Source organism: Festucalex cinctus, chromosome 6 (genome assembly GCF_051991245.1).
Source record: "Festucalex cinctus isolate MCC-2025b chromosome 6, RoL_Fcin_1.0, whole genome shotgun sequence".
Classification (NCBI taxonomy): domain Eukaryota; kingdom Metazoa; phylum Chordata; class Actinopteri; order Syngnathiformes; family Syngnathidae; genus Festucalex; species Festucalex cinctus.
In genome coordinates this window covers 1515025-1537600 of record NC_135416.1, presented here as the reverse complement: position 1 = coordinate 1537600, position 22576 = coordinate 1515025, and the positions used below count along the sequence as shown (strand labels likewise).

General features: G+C 38.4%; 2 protein-coding genes across 10 annotated transcripts in view; one reads left to right on the top strand and one right to left on the bottom strand.

The window, feature by feature from the left end:
* The window catches only part of myom2a (myomesin 2a), a 38588-nt gene extending 28454 nt beyond the window's left edge, over positions 1–10134 (bottom strand). For 3 of the 9 annotated variants that reach the window (XM_077523906.1, XM_077523908.1, XM_077523907.1), the window contains exon 1: positions 1753–10119. The gene's annotated coding sequence lies outside the window, so the exon portion shown is untranslated. Of the gene's footprint in view, positions 1–1752 lie in introns of all 9 variants that reach the window. The other 6 variants (XM_077523901.1, XM_077523905.1, XM_077523903.1 and 3 more) reach the window with 5 other exon arrangements.
* LOC144020429 (hexokinase-1) overlaps positions 6249–22576 on the top strand; it is a 20163-nt gene continuing 3835 nt past the window's right edge. The window contains exons 1-16 of the mRNA XM_077523912.1: positions 6249–6576; positions 9550–9712; positions 11545–11693; positions 13630–13749; positions 14447–14542; positions 14629–14728; positions 15737–15920; positions 16029–16184; positions 17296–17529; positions 18834–19138; positions 20101–20249; positions 20338–20457; positions 20536–20631; positions 20823–20922; positions 21657–21840; positions 21908–22063. Coding sequence (XP_077380038.1) covers positions 6514–6576; positions 9550–9712; positions 11545–11693; positions 13630–13749; positions 14447–14542; positions 14629–14728; positions 15737–15920; positions 16029–16184; positions 17296–17529; positions 18834–19138; positions 20101–20249; positions 20338–20457; positions 20536–20631; positions 20823–20922; positions 21657–21840; positions 21908–22063 — 2375 coding nt within the window. The 5' untranslated portion in view covers positions 6249–6513. The remainder of the gene's footprint in view (positions 6577–9549; positions 9713–11544; positions 11694–13629; positions 13750–14446; positions 14543–14628; positions 14729–15736; positions 15921–16028; positions 16185–17295; positions 17530–18833; positions 19139–20100; positions 20250–20337; positions 20458–20535; positions 20632–20822; positions 20923–21656; positions 21841–21907; positions 22064–22576) is intronic.

The window sequence follows — 22576 nt, the reverse complement described above, 5'->3', positions numbered from 1 at the left end:
TTTATTTTTTTTTTAAACATTATTCTCATTGGGGTTTTTTTTGCTTTCTCGTCATCGCCACCTCACGATGAGTCATCGACACATGTAAACGATACGTTTGAACAGCTAATTAGCGCATATGTTTATTTGCGTTCAAATTTAGAGATCATTTATTTGTTGCGAGAAGGTGGCGAAAGCCTGACGAAACCTTTTTAGGTTCCAGAGGGGTTGCGGGGGGTGGGGAGGGGGATGGGAGGGCGTCCTCCCCTCCTTGGCTGCACACTTGTGGACAGCAGTCAGTTATTTTTAAACTCCTGGAGACACACGGACACCGCGTCTCGAGTCGTACTGTATCGAGCGCAAGCCAGAAACTTAACACGCGAGTTCAAAACGGTAAAGTGGAACTAAAATGGACTCGGTTAAGAAAGACCACTAGATTTTTTTTTAGATTTGTTTTTTTTTTCCAGATGAAACACCCAAAAGTTTGAAGACAATCAGATGAAATCTGTAGTTTTGTAGTACTGTAAAAAGTGACCTCTAGAATAAAAGGCCAAAAAATGGGACCAAAGATGAAAGAAAATTTTAAATGGTGGTCTTCTTGTTAGAATTTACGGAAGTGTTCACTTGAAGAAAAAAAAACAACAACAACAACAAAAAAACAAAACAAAACTGCTTTTCTGACAATTTTTTTTTTTGGAGGGAGCTTTGTTTTTTTTTTTTCCCTGCCTCCGGCCTTATACTAACTGTCTGCTTGCGAGGTGGGAGTAACAAGATGGCCGCCCTTACGGCTTGTCCTGGTGCGTATGGGCTATCCAGTCATGTATATATATATATATATGTATATATATATATATACATATATATATATATATATATGTATATATATATATATGTATGTTTGTTTTTCTGACTAATTTTTTTCCGTTTTTTTTAAATATGTTTTTATGACAGAAAATAAATATGCAGTAAAACAGAAAAAAAATACTTAAAAAAACAAAGCTCCCCCCCAAAAAATAGTCAGAAAAAGAGTTTTTTGTTTTGTTTTTAATAAACTTTTGTTGTAAGTCAGTATGCCTCCAACGTTTTGTAAATTTTGTAATGTTCAACTGGGATGGCTTCGTTAAAACTTTCTATGGGGCACTATTGAGCCTTTTTTTTTTTTTAAACCGCACAATAAACGACTGAAATAATTATTTTGCTGTGATTGGCTGGCAACCAGTCCAGGGTGTCCCCCGCCTACTGCCCAGAGTCAGCTGAGATAGGCGCCAGCACACCCCACGACCCTTGTGAGGAATAAGCGGTCAAGAAAATGGATGGATGGATAATTATTTTGCCAATGATGTGTGTTCAAACCTTCATTAATTTCCAACCAAGTTTACTTTAGACCCTCAAAAGTAGTGTTCTTTTAGTGTTCAACAGCGTTTCACGAATATCACAAAGTTGGTGTTTCAACATCAAGCGAAGCCAAAAACACGTCCTCAGCCTGCAATTGTCATTTGGACGACATGAAACTTGGTCGACATCACTCATGAGGAGACCCACAAACGAGACTCAAGAAGCTTCTCGCAAAGAAACCGAGAGAGATCGTGATTTTTGCATGTAGCGGCCATTTTAGGGCAATTCAGACATTTTGTGCGAGTTTGACTTCATTATTATGAGAATAACCACAAAAACTCTCTCCAATTTGTATTTTACATTGGTAACATTTTGGACCAACTGCATGTTTGTCCTTTGCTTTCACTCTATTCATTCTTAAACATCATCCGAACTTACCGTAAAATGGATTGAAAGCAGCAGTTCAACAAGTTGAATCGGCTCCATGGTGCAACACTTCCCTCTGGTGGCCAACCTGTGAACACCACACTCGTGAGGAGAGACGAAAGGAGCTCCTACATTGTCAAGGATTTATTTTTATTTTTTTTAACGTACTAGTGATGACAAAGGGGAACAAAATCCAACTGATCATACAACTTAAAAAAATGACACGTGTTCAACATTTGAGCAGTTTTCCTTTTAGTTGTATTAACTTTTGTTGCACCGAAAATGTCGACATACTGTTGACGTTCGAGAGTTGAGCAACGTCCTGTGAGTGTGGGCGGGGTCAGTCGGTGTACGAGAATAAAAAGCGATTACTGGAGCGTGATAATGTGCCGAGCAGCGAGTCACAAAAGCTCAAAAATGCTCTTTTGGACGGCGCGAAGGAGTTTTTTTTTTTTTGTTTTTTTTTAAATAAATTGACGATTATGCCTTGACTTGTTTAATGGCAATACATTTGCAGCCTGTTTAGATGGAAAAATTGAAATATGGACTTTACAACACAAATCAATGAATGAGCGAAAAAGGAATATAACCTCTTCAGATGTCATATTCGCGTGTCTAAACCAATAAAACACATCATTAGGATGATGTCATCACTTCCGGTTCATGATTAGATCTTAACTCACCAATAATCGTAAGTTGATTTGCATGATGTTCACGTTAAAAATGTTGCATATAGCTTGGTAAGTTTACAACACGTTACAACCAAACAACCATTAGCTGGTGCTGGATTTCACTTTGATTATCTTTCCTTCCTTTGACCTTTCCTCTGGTCTCCTGACCTTCTGAACTTCACGACTCTGGCGACACTCTGAAATAGGGTAAGGTGAAGGGTAATGGGATTTTTATTAGGTTTTAGGTAAACTAAAGAGTACAATTTGCATGCTAATGGAAAGTTAGCATGCTAATGCTAGCTTAGAATGCTAATGGTAAGTTAGCATATTAAACGCTAGCTTAGCATGCTAAAGGGTACAATTGGCATGCTAATGGGAAGTTAGCATGCTAATGCTAGTTTAGAATGCTAATGCTAAGTTAACATATTAAATGCTAGCATAGTATTTTAATGCTAGCTTAATATACTAATGCTAAGTTACCATGCTAATGCTATCTTAGAATGCTAATGCTAAGTTAGCATGCTAATGCTAGGTTAGAATGCTAATGCTAAGTTAGCATACTAATGCTAGCTTAGCATGCTAATGCTAAGTTAGCATGCTAATGCTAATGCTTTCATTAGCAATTATTTTTCAAAGTTTAGTTTTAGTTTTTTCGTTAGTTTTAGTTAATTAAAATAACCTTAATACCACCAAACATGTTTTTTTTTCTCTCCACCTTTATTGATACATGCGTTTTGCCTCCTACAATGCTGCTCACTATTGTGACTATAATACTGTATAGGGTTGTACATAGACGACATCTTGATATTTGTATTTTTCTGACATATAACACTGATTCTTGCAGCCATTCACGTTCCCTTTTGCATATGACAACTATTAAATGTATATAATTAAGGATGGCGCCTATTTTGGAACACTGATACCAACTGAACTTTGCCCATTGTGGGATCAACAAACAAAAGTACAAGAATGTCTTTGGGGGAAGGTCACCCTCAAGCAGTCATGAGTGTGGAGGCTCGCTGTCTCCCCACCAACCCCAGCCAGAGCCCCGCCCACCGCTTTCACTTTGAAGCAGGCAGGGGGAGGGGTTGTGGTGTGTGTGGGGGTGAGGGGGTTTGTTCGAGGTTGCAGCCTGTGGGGGAATAAAACAAGGACGCTAAAAGGTCAGCGTCATGCTAACACGCGCAAGTCAAGATCAGGGTTATTATAATAATTGCAGATTTCTCATTATAGGTTGTTTTTAATTTCGTTTTGGCTTTTGTTTAGTTAGTTTTAAAACGGTTTTAGAGCATCATTATGTTTTTTTTTATGTTATTTTAGTTTTTATTCATTTTCATTAGAGATGTTCGATACCAGTACATGCACTAACTTTTGAGTCGTTCGTTACCGAACCATTAGTACTTATGATTTTTCATCAAATTAAAAAAAAAAAAAAAATGAAAGAGGGCGTGGTGAGGGTGGATGAGTGGTTAGCACGTCCACCTCCCAGTACTAAGGACGCAAGTTCGAGTCCAGGCTCCGGCCTTCATGGGTGGAGTTTGCATGTTCTCCCCGTGCCTGCGTGGGTCTTCTCCAGGATTGGCTGGCAACCAGTTCAGGATGTACCCCGCCTACTCCCCGAAGCCAGCTGGGATAGGCTCCAGCACCCAAAAGCTCAGCATATGTAAGTGACAAAAGATAAAAACAAAAATGAGACATTTTTGCTAAAATTATAGTTTTATAAATGTAAAATGTACCAGTCAATTCAGTTGGTCGTTTTAATATTTTTTATTAGCATGTTTGTATGGCTGATCATCATCTTAACAAAAAAAAAAAAATGTTTTTTTTTTTTTACCTCTCAATTGTAGTTTTAGTGCTTTTGTTATGTATTTAGTTTTTAAACTCTAATGACCTTGGTGATGATGTAAGTCAAGGTTCAGGGGCGGGGAGGTGGACGTGCGCCACGATGCTATAAGCTACAAACAGACAAAACAGTGGCTTGGAAGTCGTAACAAAAGTGAATGAATGTCGTTTACGATGCAGGCTGGAATCATGCAGCTGGGCGTGTTTGCACTTTTTATGTCTTTATTTGAAGGAGTGGAATGTTTGGCCACCATTATCAAGTTGGCACCACGCTCATTGTCTACAGGGGTTTCCATTCATTATTATAAGACGCATATGCTGTTGGACTTTTACCACATAGGAAAGCAAACTGTGTAGAAAAATAAAATACTATTTGACAAACAAACAGAACAAAGAGATTTGTATTCCTCCAATTGAAATTGCAGAGCTGATGATCGATTACCCTGTTCCGATTTTAACCTTCCCGCTCACCACGGTCCATCAACCTGTCACATTCTACGCTACGGGTGATGCGGCAGGAGGCGGGATGATGACATCACATGGTGGCTGGCTGCCCTGCCCATCTGCACGTCCACCCCCGTGGGTGCTGTGGCAACAGGAGGGACGTGCGGACCCTGAAGTGGCGGGAAGGAGGGGGGTGCTTGAGCTTATCATTCAGATGCAGCTTCCTGCTTCACTAGGAGAGGGCCCCCGGTAAACTCCTCCCCTAACCTCTCATTGGTTCCTGCCCCTCTTGCTTCCCTGTCCATCTTTCCCGCTCAACCAATCAGAAGGGTGCATGAGGACAGCACCATGGCTGCTGTTTGGGGCACTTTAAATGCATGTTTAAAAAAACAAAACAAACAAACATTAAAGTACTACTTTTAGAGGATTTTTCTAATATTTTTCTAATAATAAAATCTAGTACAAAGGACAACAAATAAAAATACATTAATAATAATAATAACAATAATAATAATAATATTAATAATAATAATAATAAGAAGAAGAAGAAGAAGAAGAAGAAGAAAATTTGAAAACAAATTTAGAACAAAAAATCATGCAAAAATATATTTTAGAAAAAACTTTTTTTTTTTCCAGAAAATGACTGTCCAGAAAAATATTGCATCAGCCTACAAGATAGTGCTGTGCAATTAAATGCAATTCAATTACAATTTCAATTATTACACTCCACAATTACAAAATCAGCATAATCGTAAACAAAAATAAAACATTTAAACATTTTTAATACTAATATTGACTTGTTCATATATTTGCCACTTTTTTAATTTTAAAATGACTCATTTATCAAATCGTGTTTGGTCCAAAAGGAACATTTTTTTTATTTGTCTTAATAATTTCAAATGTTTAAACATTTTCTTGTTTTGTACCATAAAATAATTGTTTGAATAACCGTGATCTCAATTATTACCACAATAATCATGATTATTTTTTTTCTCCATAATCGAGCAGCCCTACTAAAAGATAGCAATAATTTTATTAATTCATTTTATTATTTTGTACCATAAAATAATCATTTGAATAATCATGATTTCAATTATTACCACAATAATCATGATTGTTTTTTTCCCCCATAATCAAGCAGCCCTACTAGAAGATAGTGCTGATTTTGTTAATTTATTTTATTATTTTGCACCATAAAATAATCATTTGAATAATCATGATTTCAATTATTACCACAATAATCATGATTTTTTTTTTCCATAATCAAGCAGCCCTACTAGAAGATAGCACTAATTTTATAAATTCATTTTATTATTTATTAATTTAAAAACCTTTTTCCAAGAAAAAAAAAAGTCTAGAAAAAATATGTTTTACCTATTGATTTAATTAAAAAAAGAAAACAAAACATAATCTAGAAAACAATTCAAAACAAACCTGTATTTTTCCAGAGTCTCTTCCTGCCGGTGTTGCTCAGCCAATCAGGACGGCGGATGGGGGCAGGGCACCGAGGCCGGAGCGCCACTCCACGGCCGAGCTGCGACACGTCGCGGGCGGGGGGTAGGAGGTGGGTGGACACGCTCGAAACCCACCCTCCCTCCTTCCCTCCCTCTCTGCGTGTGCGTGAAAGTCGCAGACTCGCAGGCACGACTGCCTCTCGCTCGCCACTTTTTTCTTTTTTTGCCTTTCCCCCCCCCCCCAGTCAGCCTCGCCCACCAGCGGGAAGGGAAAGAAAAAGACCGGACAAGCAAGACAGGGAGGGCGGACAAGCGAGCAGGCAGCCCGGGCAGTTTCTTCTCGACAAAACCACACCGGCAGGATGATCGCGGCTCAGCTCCTGGCCTACTACTTCACCGAGTTGAAGGATGATCAACTCAAAAAGGTAAAAGCGGCTTAGTGCAAAAACACCACTCGTGTGTGTGAATTGTACGGCAGCCATGTTACTTGGTGGGAGATGCAGGAAGAAGAAGAAGAAGAAGAAGAAGAAGTGGGGGGAGGAGGAAGAGGAGGATGGACGCGGCGTGCCCTTGACACGGGCGGCTCCATGATGGCTCACACAGGTGTCTTGTCAGCGAGGCTTCCTCAGTTTCTGACACTCGAGTCGAGCCCACATCACAAACCTTCTTCCCGAGATGTGACGTGACCTTGTACAAATTAGCCGCCGGACGCTAACTGCTGTGCTAGTTTTAGTGTGCGCCGATGACAGAACCGGCGACATGGATGGAGGGTCGGCCACTCGGGGGAGGAGGAGGAGGAGGAGGAGGAGGAGGGAGGGCCTTGGACTCGTCAAGTAAAGGGGGGGTGGGGTGGTGACGTCACAGTGCAGTCGACGCACGTGCCCGGAAAGGAAGTCGTGAAGTATGTGAAGGCCCTTCAGGCGTAATTTGTCGGCTGTTTGGAGGAAAAATATGATTTGGCAGTGAGGGGAAAACATTTTTAAAACATTTTTTCGAAATCTACAAGGCTGTTACTGTTGACGACTTTTCAGCTTCCGTTCCAAATTTGAGGGGAGTAATGCCATTACATTGTTATAGTTGCTTTGGTATGGAGGACCAAAACTGCCAAAATTCGAAATACAGTAAATAAATGACTAAATAAAAAATAAAAAAATGACTAAAAGTGACAATAAAAATGAATATCAAAAATATAATTCGAAAATTATATCTAAAAAATAAATATAAATGGAAATAACTCCGTTTTATTTTAGTTATTTTATTTTCACTTTTAGCCATTTATTTATTTAGCCATGTATTTATTTATTTAGTCATGTATTTATTTATTTTGTCATTTATTTATTTATTTTGTCATTTATTTAGTCAGTTATTAAATGACTAAATAAATAGATAAATAAATGACTAAATAACTAAAAGTAAAAATACAAACTGATTTATTTCCATTTATATATAATTTTTTAAATATAATTTTCAAATAATTTTTTTTATATTCAATTTTATTTTCACCTTTAGTCATTTATTTATTTATTTATTTCGAATTTTGGGGGAGTTTTGGTCCTCCATGCTTTGGGTCTTGCGACATCACGGACAGTCAAAACCGACCTGTGTGTTTGAATTGGAGTTGTTCAGACGGAGACGCATCCTGTCCATATCTAATATGAAACTACCTCCCGAATGTGGTTTCAATCCGTCATGCGAAAATTGGATTTCATGCGCAAAGGAGTCATTCAATCTGGGTGAGCCAAAAAAAAATAAAATAATAATAATTAGATTTTGTCAGGCAAAGGTCTGGCAAGGCCTTTTGTCTATCCGTGCATTCACAAGCTGAGCTGTGATTGGTTATCTCAGCCCTTGTGATGTCATTTTTCAGTCGACAGCAAGTTGCAAAATGTGTTTTTAAAGGTACTAATTGTACGTGAAAAATAATGAAAGTATCTTATTAATTATAGACAAAATATGAACTTTTTATTGCTATAATTGGGCTAAATAAGTGAAGTATCCATTTCACATGGGCAATAGCTGAACATTATCTAGTGTATTTACATTTAATTACTAGAATCTTATTCAGCATAGATTGTTTCACCGATTTGACATAAAAAAGTAAATTTATCGCTAGAAAATAAACAAGAGCATGGAATAAATGCATGCATATATTATTTTGAAGGATGAATGTTACTTTTTTTTTTAACCCTCTCTGCACCGGCATATGAACAAAAATTGATTCATACTATTCACAGTAATCGATAATTAAAGCCTTTAGTGGTTATTACAGTGAGAAAAGTCTTCTTATAACTGCTTACCATCTTTTTTTTTTTTTTTTTTTTCAAGCCTCCACTAATATTTTTGTCCATTCATCTTAAGCGACGAGCACCAACTCTTTCATGTTTTCCATCATCCTAATCTTGAATTCCCGCGTTGCAGATTTTCATTTGAGGAATGTTTTTTTTTTTTTTTTTAAACCCAACATCCTGTATTAATAGGATAGGTTAATCGGTCATGTGACTTTATCAGCTGGCAGGCGTGCAATGTTAATGAGCTTTTAAGAATAGCAGCACCCCAAAGGTCACCACATTTGACAAACAAACTAAATGTGATTGTCGGCTTGCGTGTCACAACAAAAGTGTTTGGCGCTTTACATTTCATGCTTATTCCTACTTCAGTATTTAAAAAAAATCCCTCTTGCTAATGAATTCACTTGATGTCAATATGTTGTAAGACAAAGTGAGGTACGTACTCGGGTGGTCTGTTAGATGTGCCCGCTCATTTTGACTTTACGGAACATGTAATGAGTGGAGGTGATGTTTCTTGTAAGAGCTGTTTTTTTTTTGTTTTGTTTTTTTGTTGTTGTTTTTTTTTTACCAGGGGATAAAAATGAATTTGTAATTGTAAATTTACAAAACCATCTTTGAAAACAGTTCAATTTTTCCCACAAAAATGATTGAACTTTTTTAAGATGACTATTATTTGCGCCCCCCCCCAAAAAAAAGAAAAGAAAAACAAACAAACAAAAAAAAATCATCCAGGTTTTGTCACAAGCTGCATGACACTCTTTTTAGACCCACCTAACTGCCAAAATTCAAAATAAATAAATGACTAATTAAATAATAAAATGACTAAAAATAAAAATGGATATAAAAAATATAATTAAAAATTATATACAAAATATTATATTTTATTTCCATATATATATAATTTTCGATTTTTTTTACATCAATTTTTATTTTCACTTTTAGTAATTTCTTTATTTATTTAGTCATTTATTTATGTTGAATTGTGGTAGTTTTAGTCCTCCACACTTAACAAGTTTGTTCCATTTACGTCTTGCCTCCGCTGCCCCCATGTGGTCGCGGTCGATAAGTGACCATCTTCCCGGAACTGTTTTTTGTGTTTTTCCCCCCCAGATCGACAAGTACCTGTACTCCATGCGCTTCTCGGACGAGACGCTCAAGGACATCATGAACCGCTTCCGCCGGGAAATGGAGGACGGCCTCGGCCACGGCACCAACCCCACCGCCACCGTCAAGATGTTGCCCACCTTCGTCAGGTCCATCCCGGATGGTTCAGGTAGCGTGAAAAAACAAAACCAAAAAAAAATGTCAGCTCGTTTAGTCTTGGCCAGGAGGTTGTTTTTTTTCCTAGATAATTAATATATGACATTAATGGTATGAACTGAAAGACAATATTGTCATAATTTGATGCCACGGAATTTGCTGCTTCGAGCCAAAATGGCAGACTTGAAGCAAGCAGCAGCGTGGTGACGAGTCGAGGCGGCCGGCGTGCTTTTCCGATGAATCCAGTGAACAAAAGATGTTCACGTATCAGCACATTCCCACAAGCAGATGGGACAATCGATCGCAAATGTGACTTTGCACCTGCGCCGTGTTCAAATAATATACATGAAGCCCCAAGTTTAATTTTTATTTCAGGGTTTTGCATAAAATAAAATTAAAATACTTTTTTTTTTTAAAGGGATACTTTACTTATTTAGCCCATTATAGCAATAAAAAGTAAATATTTTGGCTATAGTAAATTTGATATTTTCATTATTTTCCATGTACAATTTAAAAAGACATTTTGCAACTTGCTGTCGACTGAAAATGACATCACAAGGGCTCACTCAGGTAACCAATCACAGCTCACCTGTTTTCTAGGTTTGGTCATGTGACATTCACAAGCTGAGCTGTGATTGGTTACCTGAGCCCCTGTGATGTCATTTTCAGTCAACAGCTAGTTGCAAAATGTGTTTTTAAATTGTACATGAAAAATAATGAAAATATCAAATTTATTATAGGAAAAATATTTATATTTGACTGCTAAAAATGGCTAAATAAGTAATCCCTTTAAGTAAAACCTTAACCCACAGTAACAATATGCACCCTTAACTCATCCATTCACAGCCACTTTCATAGAAGCAATCCCGTTCGCTCCCGGCTGTTTACTGGATTTGGACTGATTTTGCAAGGCCCACAGAATATTGTGTTCTATTGCTATAAAAACATGGAACATACCAAAAGAAAGATTAAAGTCTCTTCTTCATCAGGGGAAAAAAAAAGTACATTTCTATCAGTTTCCGTTTTGAAGCAATTAGCATTTGAATATAGCTAAGTTTCATCAAAATTCACAAATATTTAAAACACTGAGGAAAATAGCATTTTCTGCAAAATGGCCTTGGTTGATCTCTTATACTCTGCTGCCACCTGCTGGCCGTTTGTGTAATAACTACCATTTCTTCACACGTTCTTTGCAGTTGAGAGGCTGCATCAAAGCCTACGCTCTAGCATAAAAAAAAAAACCCCAACATAAAATAGAACGTATTTATACGTTTTTTGGAGCAAATAAGTTAAATATTGGGAGGGGGGGGAACGCACTGAAATGATTCAAATAAAATGTATTGCACAGAAGGTACAAAATATTTTTTTAATAACATAAAATTTTTAGCTTTTGATTTTTTTTCCCCCACTTGTTATGAATTAAAGCTACGACGACAGCTATTCCAGGACCTGGTTTAAAGTTAACACATGGTAACGCCCCTAAATATTTATCTTGCCATAAACACATGGACAGTTATACATTGTTTTCATATCAGACAAGCTTTTTAGCACGCAGGCGAGCAGACACAAACACGCCGCTGATACTCGTTTCCTGGTCGCCTGATGCCGGTACTAAAAATAGCTTCGGGTCGCGGTGGCTTGAGGGCACATGCAAAGGTCAGGCTTGACAAACATTCATCAGACACCACGGCGAACCGACCAAAGACACACAGGGAACAAGTCAATGCGCTTCCTGTTCAATGGCTAAAGCAAAGTTTCAAAAAAGATCTTTCAAAAAAAAACAACAAAAAAAACAACTTGTCTTTACATGTTAACATGTTGAAACTTGAAAACTTTTTTTGACAGAAAAGGGCGATTTCATCGCCCTGGACCTCGGGGGATCAAACTTTCGGATCCTGCGAGTCAAGGTGACGCAGGACAAAAAGCAACCGGTTCAGATGGAGAGCCAGGTCTACGAGACCCCCGATGACATCATTCACGGGAGTGGCACTCAGGTAAAACCCAACAGGTGTATTCAACTCAAGACGGAGTTGGCGGAGCAAGCACACATCGAGTTCCTCCACACATTGACTCGTTGGCATGAATTTTTTAACATAGAAGGGCCAAAACATGCCTTGTGAAAATTAAACGGCACTAAACGAACTAGCCACCAGAGGGTGCTAGAACTGCACAAATGGAAATCAAACTGACTTTTTTTTTTTCTTTTTTTTTTTCTTTTTCTTTTTTCTTTTTTTTTTTTCTTTTTTTTTTAACAGATGCGCTACTTTTTAATATCGTGATATGACGGCAATGATATATCGTGGCAGTTTTAATTAGGGATGTAACGATATCCAAACGTCACAATATGATATCACGATATGAAGATCACGATATGATAATTATTACGATATTGTGGGGAGGTTGGCAACATTAAAGAAAAAAAAAAAGTCACAATATTGTAAAAAAAAAAAAAAAAAAAAGAGCTCATACTAAACAAAAAAAGCACAATATTGTACATAACATCAATGTTGTTTTCATTATTATTATTATTATTATTATTATTATTATTATTTAATGTTGCTAATGCACGCACACATTGAGTTCCCCCACATATTGACTTGATTCACAGGCATATTACGTTCCCCTTCATCTGACAATTGGTGTCGATTTTTAAACATACAAGGGCCAAAACATCCCTAATGAAAATTAAATTGCACTAATAAAACTAGCCACCAGAGGGTGCTAGAACTGCACAAATGCAGATCAACCTGTTTTTTATAACAAATGTGTTGCATTTAAATATTGTGAACGCGACGACAACGATATTGTGGCAGTTTTAATATCACGATATTGCCATTATCGTGACACCCCTAGTTTTAATATCGCGATATCATGATATTGCCACTATAGTGACACCCCTAGTTTTAACCTAGTTTCAATATCGCGGTATCACGATATTGCCGTTGTTGTGACACCCCTAGTTTTAATATCACGATATTGCCGTTATCGTGACACCCCTAGCTTTGATATCGCGGTATCACGATATTGCCGTTATCGTGACATCCCTAGTTTTAATATCGCGGTATCACGGTATTGCCATTATCGTGACATCCCTAGTTTTAATATCGCGGTATCACGATATTGCCATTATCGTGACACCCCTAGTTTTAATATCGCGATATTATGATATTGCCGCTATAGTGCCACCCCTAGTTTTAACCTAGTTTTAATATCGCGGTATCACGATATTGCCGTTGTTGTGACACCCCTAGTTTTAATATCACGATATTGCCGTTATCGTGACACCCCTAGTTTTAATATCGCATTATCACGATATTGCTGTTATCGTGACACTCCTAGTTTTAATATCGCGATCTCACGGTATTGCCGTTATCGTGACACCCCTAGTTTTAATATCGCGGTATCACGATATTGCCGGTATCGTTACATCCTCTACCGGCGACCGAGTCATGCGGCACCACTAAATCAGCAGTAAGGCAGACACGAAAGGTACTCGACGGCGACACAAGCTGAAATCTCATTAAGTTTTGCGAGGTCAGATCCCGCGATGACCTCTGGTGAACTAGCAAGACAACAGTTGGCAGTTGCGTGGTAACGCGATCGCAAAAAAAACACAAAAAAACACGGTCGGCGATCGGAGACAGGTGCACTTTCATGAAAACGGCAGCTGGGTCCGAAACGTAACGCGATACACAAGAAGCGAGTTCATAAACCAAAAAGTTTGTCTCACAGCTGAGTGCTTTCGTCACATATCGTAAACTAAAAGGTAAAAAGACTTCGGCACCTGTTTGCTGTCGAAGTTACGCTCAACAGGGATCTTCCTGTCCCGTGTCGTGTCAAAGGTCTGAAGACTTTGTGACCAAGTGAATGTGTGAAAAGAGTGAACCCGCACGAATCATGTTTCACTGCTGTTTTGTTTTGTGTCGTCAGCTCTTTGACCACGTGGCGGAATGCCTCGGCGACTTCATGGAGAAACAAAAGATTAAGGACAAAAAGCTTCCCGTCGGATTCACCTTCTCGTTTCCCTGCGCCCAAAGCAAACTGGATGAGGTAAAACGTGTCTTTGCCAGACTTTAAAAAAACAACAACAACAACAAGGAACGATGTAATTAAATGAGGATTAAATTATTTAATTCAACTAAAATTATTTGCCAGAAGAAAAGGAAATTTGGGCAATAATTCTTTCTAGTCTCAAACGGTGTTTTAAAACTTTATGACATTCCTTAATTTAAGCTAAATATACTCATAACCAATAATAACAATGCAACAATGATACCTTATTTATAAGGATTTTTTTTTTTTTTTTTTTTTAAACAACTGATATGCTCTGGCACAAACACAGCCTGGTAAAATGTAACTTTGCAGACAAAAACAGGGATTTTTATCAGGCATTTTAAGGGATAAACAAGTAAAGAATTAATGCATTTAAAGGGTTACTTCACTTGTTTAGCCACTTTTGGCAGTCAAACATTGAAATTTTGACTATAATAAATTTACAAACACATTTTCAACTAAAAAACAAAAAATAAAAAATAAATTGCAACTTGCCGTCGACTGAAAATGACATCACAAGGGCTCAATTAAAACTAACTAAATTTAAAAAACAAAATAACTAAAATGAAAATTCCAAAACTATAATAACCTAGTCAAAATTTAAGCTACCAACAAGCTACAAATAGTCCCAAATACATACGTACGTCGTATGGAGACCAAACCCGCCTAACCGATTCAATCGATTGATTGGCAGGCCGTCTTAGTGACGTGGACAAAGAAGTTTAAAGCAAGCGGCGTGGAAGGCATGGACGTGGTGAAACTCCTCAACAAGGCCATCAAGAAACGGGGGGTAGGTACCACGAGGACAAAAAAACAAAAAAACAAAAAAACAAAAAACGACAAGCAACAAAAACCGTCTTTTGTCCGTTCCGCCAGGACTATGAGGCCGACATCATGGCGGTGGTGAACGATACGGTGGGCACCATGATGACGTGCGGCTTCGACGACCAGCGCTGCGAAGTGGGCATCATCATTGGCAAGTCTGGCTTCATGAGGAAAAACATCTCCAACACAGATTAATATTAACTGCAAAGTCGATTATTTTGCCACAAATTAGCTGGCAAAAGTTGTCAAAAGCTTGCTAGCTTAGCTAGTTATTTGTTCCATCTCATCAAGTGTTCCAACTGAACAGGTGGACGTCGGACCGTAACAGAATCGATTTGGTGTCGAAAGCCGATAGCGCCCAAACGCGCCAGTGTAAGCCCTTGAGGTCACAGGGTGGCCATCTTGCTACTCCCACCTCGTGAGCAGAATCATAGGCAGTTGGTATAAGGCTGGAGTCGGGGGTGGGGTTGTCACTATTTTTGAACAAGTAAAAAAATACAAAAAATAAAATAAAATAAAAAAATTAACAATTGTGCTGCTTGAAGACCCTCTTTTCATTTATCGCTTAGTTCCTAAGACTTGATTTGGCAGAGGCATCTTCTGTTGAATTACAGTTAGAATTCTTTAATAAAAATATACATGTTTCCTCCTAAACATCATTAAGCATATAATTTATAGGCCGACATGTATTTAAGGCAAGTAGCATACACAAGGTTATACTCTTGCCCTTTGTGTACTGGGAACAATGTTCATGTTGTACCCAATTTGGGCACTTGGGGGCAGTGTGGTTCCATGCGTTCTGATGCACAGTTAAGTTGGAGCCACATTAGAGAGTAGAAGGAAAAGTCACGATCAAGTTATGCCAATAAAAGTTGATTTTTTTTTTTTGAGTCACGTTAAGATGCTTCTCTGTATACATTCCTGACGCGTTTTGTATGAATAGCCGTTCTTTTGACGGATAAAAGTGACGCGAGTAGCGCGCTAGTTAGCATGAGCGAGTCAGACCGGCGTAGATCATGACGACGATTTGCTCATCTATAAAATGAAGCAGAAATCATTTGCCAATCCAATTATTTGAATCGAAAAAATCGATTTGCGGACCTGAGACGGTCAAAGGTTCCCACCCAGACTAAAAGCAACAACTTGGCCCGCTTTCCAGGAACCGGAACCAACGCCTGCTACATGGAGGAAATGCGCCACATCGACCAGGTGGAAGGCGACGAGGGTCGGATGTGCATCAACACCGAGTGGGGGGCCTTCGGGGACGACGGCTCCTTGGAGGACCTGCGCACGGAGTTTGACCGCGAGATCGACCGGGGCTCCATCAACCCGGGAAAGCAGCTGTGAGCGGCGACGTTTTTTTTGTTTTTATTCGGAAATACCGTCTTTATATGATTATCTTTATGAACGCCTCATCTGAAATCTCAGCTGTGTTTTGTTTCCCACTCAAGTTTTGAGAAGATGGCCAGTGGCATGTATATGGGCGAGCTGGTGCGACTCATTCTGGTCAAGATGGCCAAGGAAGGTTTGCTGTTCGAAGGACGCATAACACCCGAGCTCCTGACCAGGGGCAAGATTGAGACCAAGCACGTTTCCGCCATTGAAAAGTGAGTTTCGTTCACACCAGAATAAACGCAAAACAAACATCACATTTCATTTGCCATAAGATCAATTTATGGAAGATTCAATTCCATTTTTTTTTTTTTTTTCACTCTTTAACTCATTCACTGGCAGCCATTTTCACGGAAACAATCCCCTTTCGCTCCTGGCTGTTTTGGATTTTGACTCATTTTGCAAGGCCCACAGAATATTGTGGTTCTATTGCTATCAAAACATGGAACCTACAAAAAGTAAGATTAAAGTCTCTTCTTTCATCAGAACAAAACAAAAATTCTGTTTCCGTTTTGCAGCAATTAGCATTAGAATATAGCTACGTGTATCTATTTAAAATTGTGAGTAATTGAGCTTTTTTTCAACATGGCCCTAGTTGATCTCTTATACTCTGCTGCCACCGGCTGGCCGTTTTTGTAATAACTACCATTTTTTTCACCCATTCTATGTAGTTGAGAGGCTGCATCCAAGCCCTCTCCTTATGCTCTAGCATTAAAAAAAACAAACAAAAAAAAACGTATAAATACGTCTTTGGGACACTTAAAACATTTAAGATGAAACATAGCTAAATTTTCCGTTTTCGGGAACGTTCTGCAAATTTTGGGGGATTGTTTGAAATTATAACAAAGATAGTAAAAAAAAAAAAAAATATTTAAAAATTTCGGAAAACTTTATTACCTGGAGAAATTAATACAGAGCTATTTATTTAAGTTTTCATGTAAGTTTTTAAATATGTGCTGATGGGTCTTTCCTGAATTTTTTTGGTAGAATTTTAAAACAAATGTGTATTTTACAATTAAAGAATAAAAAACAAAACAAAACATTTTATACTCTGCTGCCACCTGCTGCCTGTTTGTGTCTCTTTAAAACACACCATAACTTGGGAAATTTGACACAATTGTGACGTTCTGAAGCTTCTCCACATCCTGAAGTATGATATGGTTTTGAAATTCACTTGCCTTCGAAATCCACTATGAGGAAACTTTGAAATGATGCAATGCTGTTGTCAGCACAACATTTGTAACAGTTTTGTGGGTTAGATTACGAAAAGCGCTTTTAAAACGATGTCTTCATCTTGTGACTTTCTTTTTGTATTTGTTCCACCAGGACAAAAGAAGGTCTGAAGAAGTGCATGGAAATCCTGACGAGGTTGGGGGTGGAGCCGTCGGACGAGGACTGCCTGGCCGTGCAGCACGTGTGCACGATCGTGTCCTTCCGCTCGGCCAACCTGATCGCCGCCACCCTGGGGGGCATCCTGTCCCGGCTGAAGGAGAACAAGGGCGTGGCTCGCCTTCGCACCACCGTGGGCATCGACGGCTCCCTCTACAAGATGCACCCCCAGTAAGCGCGAGTGCCCTCTAGTGGTGTGCGATACTGCAAATTTTCGTATGGAGACGGGACACGGGACAATATCACTGATACCAATATCGATATCGATACTTTTTGTCAATTATGGTATACAGTGTTAGGCTGGGTTGCCAAAAAATAGCCGCAATAAATGAAATCCGCAAAGTAGTTAGCTTTATGTTTGACATTTATTATAAATGTTTTATAATATCACCACACAGTTCATCGAGGCATTTACTTTTTCTCACATTTCTCTCATCTTTAAACATTCTCAATGTTCAAACCTTCATACAATTTTAGTTATTTATTTATTTTGTACCAAAAAATAATCATTTTAATAATCGTGATTTCAAATATTGCCAAAAATAAATCAATTTTATTATAAATATACATTATTATAATTTATAAATTATGTTTGGTCCAAAAGGAACTTAGATAATTATTATTTTTTTTTTAATTGGTCTTAATATTTATTTATTTATTTTTGGTTTGTACCAAAAAATAATCGTTTGAATAATCATGATTTCAATTATTGCCAAAAATAAATATATATTATTATAATTTATAAATTATGTTTGGTTCAAAAGGAACTTACATAATTAGTTGGGTTTTTTTTTTGGGGGGGGGGGGGGGGGGGGGGGGGGGGTTTGCACCAAAAAATAATCGTTTGAATAATAGTGATTTTAATTATTGCCAAAAACAAATAAATATTATTATAAATATATATTATTATAATTTATAAATAATGTTTGGTCCAAAAGGAACTTATATAATTATAATCTTTTTTTAAATTGGTCTTAATATTATTTCTTTTGTTTTGTACCAAAAAATAATCATTTGAATTATCATGATTTCAATTATTGCCAAAATAATCGTGATTATTATTTTTCCCATCATCGCGCAGCCCTACAAGATGTTAAAGATTACCATGAAACAACAAACATAAAAGATTTCAACAAATTCTTTTCCAAGTACAATACTTGTACGTGTTCATGCAAAGAACACACGATCAAAACACAAGTCTGCGACATGCCTCTTATCTGTTTGACCAAACCGCAGCAAACTGAAACTAAACTTCTGGATCGATATTTTGGTGCCAGTATGGATACTGACTTGGTATCGATAATATCGATATTTGGATCGATCCACCCACCACTAATCTCGGTATTAGAATGAAGGAAACAAACAAAAAAGCAATATGTCTGCTAGTTGGAGTCATCCTCGTACTAATCATCAAAAAGCCACAAATACAAAAAAAAAGTGCAAGTAATTGAAAATCTTGTGTATCGTTTGACCAGGTACGCCCGCCGCCTGCACAAGATGGTGCGGCGTCTGGTGCCGGACTCGGACGTGCGCTTCCTGCTGTCGGAGAGCGGCAGCAGCAAGGGCGCCGCCATGGTGACGGCGGTGGCTTACCGCCTGACGGAGCAGGCGCGGCAGATCCAGCGGACCTTGGCCGAGTTCCGGCTGGGCAAAGCCCAACTGCTGGAGGTGAAGAAGCGCATGCGGGTGGAGATCGAAAGGGGCCTCAGGAAGGACACGCACCAGGAGGCCACCGTCAAAATGTTGCCCACGTACGTCCGGAGCACGCCGGATGGAACAGGTGAATAATGACCAATCGCAAAAGTCGGCGACCTTTTACTGTAGGCCAAATAAATAAATGCAAAACATTTGAACATCGTGTGATGAATACGTGTTAATGTATTGAGCTGCACCATGACAGAAAAATATGCAGCATCCAATACTTTGAAATTCATTTTCTTCTAACATATCTTGCATTTTTGGATATTTTTATTTTTTTGCGGTAATTTTTCATACCCTTTTAGACTTTTCTGCCTTTCTGTCAAATTTCTGTCTGTTTTGGCAATTTTATGGACACAATATGGTCATTTTCTGCCTCTCGTCTTCAATTTTTTTTGTACATTTTATGTCTTTTTTTTTGTTTTTTTCTGCCTCTTCTGTTAATTAATTTTCTGACATTTTTGCCAATTTTATGGACATTCTGTGGTCATTTTGGGGATGTATTTTGTTTATGGACAATTTATGGTTACTTTTTGAACCCTTTTCTGCCTTTTTTTTTTAAATTCAATTCTGACATTTTTGCCAATTTTATGGACATTTTATGGTAATTTTTCTGTTTTTCTTCTTCCTTTTTAGAGATTTTTAGGTAAAGTATTTATTTATTTTTTTTATAAATTTTTCATCTACCTTTTGTTTCTCTGTTTGTGACAACTTAAAGATTTGGACTCTGGCATTTTTGGTAATATTTAATTATTCATTTTTATATAAATTAATTGAAAAAATATATATATATATATTTAAAAAAATAGAATTGTATTTTATTGGGGTAATTTTTCATACCCTTTTCTGCCTTTGTGTTTTGGCATTTCTATGGACATAATATGGTAATTTTCGGCCATTTTTGGATATTTTTGGACTCACGATGATAAAAACTAACAAGCGTGATTGAAACTGGACTAAGACTAACTTAAAAAAAAATGATGGCTAAAATTAACACTACTGGCGAGTGACGATGAAATGAAATTATTTTTTCTTTCCATCCAGAGAACGGCGACTTCCTCGCTCTGGACCTTGGCGGGACAAACTTCCGCGTGCTTCTGGTCAAGATTCGCAGTGGGAAGAGGCGGTCGGTGGAGATGCACAACAAAATCTACGCCATTCCCATCGAGGTTATGCAGGGAACAGGAGAGGAGGTGACGCATTAAACACTCACTATCCTCTGCACCGGAAATTTGAACGATTACAGATTTTTCTTTCTGTATTCTATTTTGATGTTGACAGCTCTTTGACCACATCGTGCACTGCATTTCCGACTTTCTGGACTACATGGGCATGAAGAGCGCTCGTTTGCCGCTCGGGTTCACCTTCTCCTTCCCTTGCCATCAGACCAGCCTGGATGCAGTGAGTTTCCCACGGAAAAATCTTCCACGGAACACGTTTCACTTTGCATGGAGCGAGTAATGTTCTCTTTTTGGCAAGGGGATACTCGTGACCTGGACCAAAGGCTTCAAAGCTACCGACTGCGAGGGCGAAGACGTGGTGGAGCTTCTGAGGGAGGCCATCAAGAGGAAAGAGGTACAAGAAACACGCCGTTGCACGCATTCGCTAGGATGGAACGAGCAGCCGTGATGAGCTAAATGACGAGATACGGGATACCATCGGATTACGCAATCCTGCTTTCACGCTGCCTGTCAAGCGGTGTGGTGCGCAATAGGTCGCAAGTCCAAGCAGCATCTTTTACTTTATTTATTTTTTTCTCCTCTTAGGAGTTTGAGCTGGATGTGGTCGCAATCGTCAACGACACCGTGGGCACCATGATGACCTGCGCATACGAGGAGCCCACCTGCGAGGTGGGCCTGATTGCAGGTAAGTCCTCTTAAAGGAATACTTCACTTATTTAGCTCATTATAGCAATAAAAAGTTAATATTTAGTCTATAATGAATTTGATACTTTCATTATTTTTCACGTACAATTAGTACTTTTAAAAAGACATTTTGCAACTTGCTGTCGACTGAAAATGACATCACAAGGTGCTCAGGTAACCAATCACAGCTCACCTGTTTTCTAGGTTTAGTCATGTGACATTCACAAGCTGAACTGTGATTGGTTAACTGACCACATTGTGATGTCATTTTCAGTCAACAGCAAGTTGCAAAATGTGTTTTTAAAAGGTACTAATTGTACATGAAAAATAATATCAAATTTATTATAGACAAAATATTGTTTGACAGCCAAAAATGGCTAAATAAGTAAAGTATCCCTTTAAGTTAGACCGAGTCCGAGTTAGACAACAAGTTGTGAAAAAAAAAAACACTCAGTTTATGTAAGGTCAAATAAAGCTCACCTACAAAGGTCATAGTGCATTTTAGGTAGAGATGTCAAAATTAATCGATCATCAAATTAATCGATTTTAATAATCAACTAATCGTTTGGAGTCATCTTTTTAAATTAAAATTGTCCAAATCCTCTGATTTCAGCATATCAACAGTAACTGTTCACTGATTTCCATAAGTAGAATAAATCTACCGAAGTACAGTACTAAATTGCAGTACTTGTCAGTTGCCACCAGTGGGTAACAAGTGGATTTGTCTCCTCTCAGGGACGGGCAGTAACGCTTGTTACATGGAGGAGATGAGGAACGTGGAGCTCGTGGAAGGCAGCGAAGGTCGGATGTGCGTCAACATGGAATGGGGAGCGTTCGGAGACAACGGCTGCCTGGATGACATCCGAACACAGTACGACCAGGCGGTGGACGAGACCTCGCTCAACGAAGGCAAACAAAGGTTCGGGATGTTTTTTTCCGCTTACTACTTTCCAAGTCGCCGTTTCCTCACAAATGTTGTCGCTCAGATACGAGAAGATGTGCAGCGGCATGTACCTGGGCGAGATCGTCAGGCAGATTCTGATCGATCTCACCAAACGCGGATTCCTTTTCCGGGGACAAATCTCGGAAACGCTCAAGACGAGAGGCATCTTCGAGACCAAGTTCCTGTCGCAGATCGAAAGGTGAGGCGCTTAACGGTTGCAATATTTTCCGTCTTTCGCACTGAAATATTGACTAAATTACTTTTGCAATATACAGTGCTCACTTATTTCTGTAGCAGTTGACTTTTTGAAAGAAAAATATATATATTTTTTTTTTATGTAACTCATTTACTACCACTCATTCACTGAAGCAACCCCCTTCGCTGTTTTATTGGATTTTGACTGATTTTGCAAGGCCCACAGAATATTTTAGAAACATGGAACCTACCAAAAATAAAGATTCGAGTCTTCTTTCATCAGGGGAAAAAAAAAGGTACATTTGTATCTGTTTTCATTTTGCAGCAATTATCATTAGAGTACAGCGATGTTTCATCAATATTCACATTCCTGGTGAAAACAGTCAAAAAGAGCTTGTTGCAACATGATCATGGCTGATCTCACCTGCTGGCCGTTTTTTTTGTAATAACTACCATTGCTTTAAGCCACCTCTTCATGTCAAAAGCTGCAAGGACGCAGCAAGTCTTGAGACGGTTC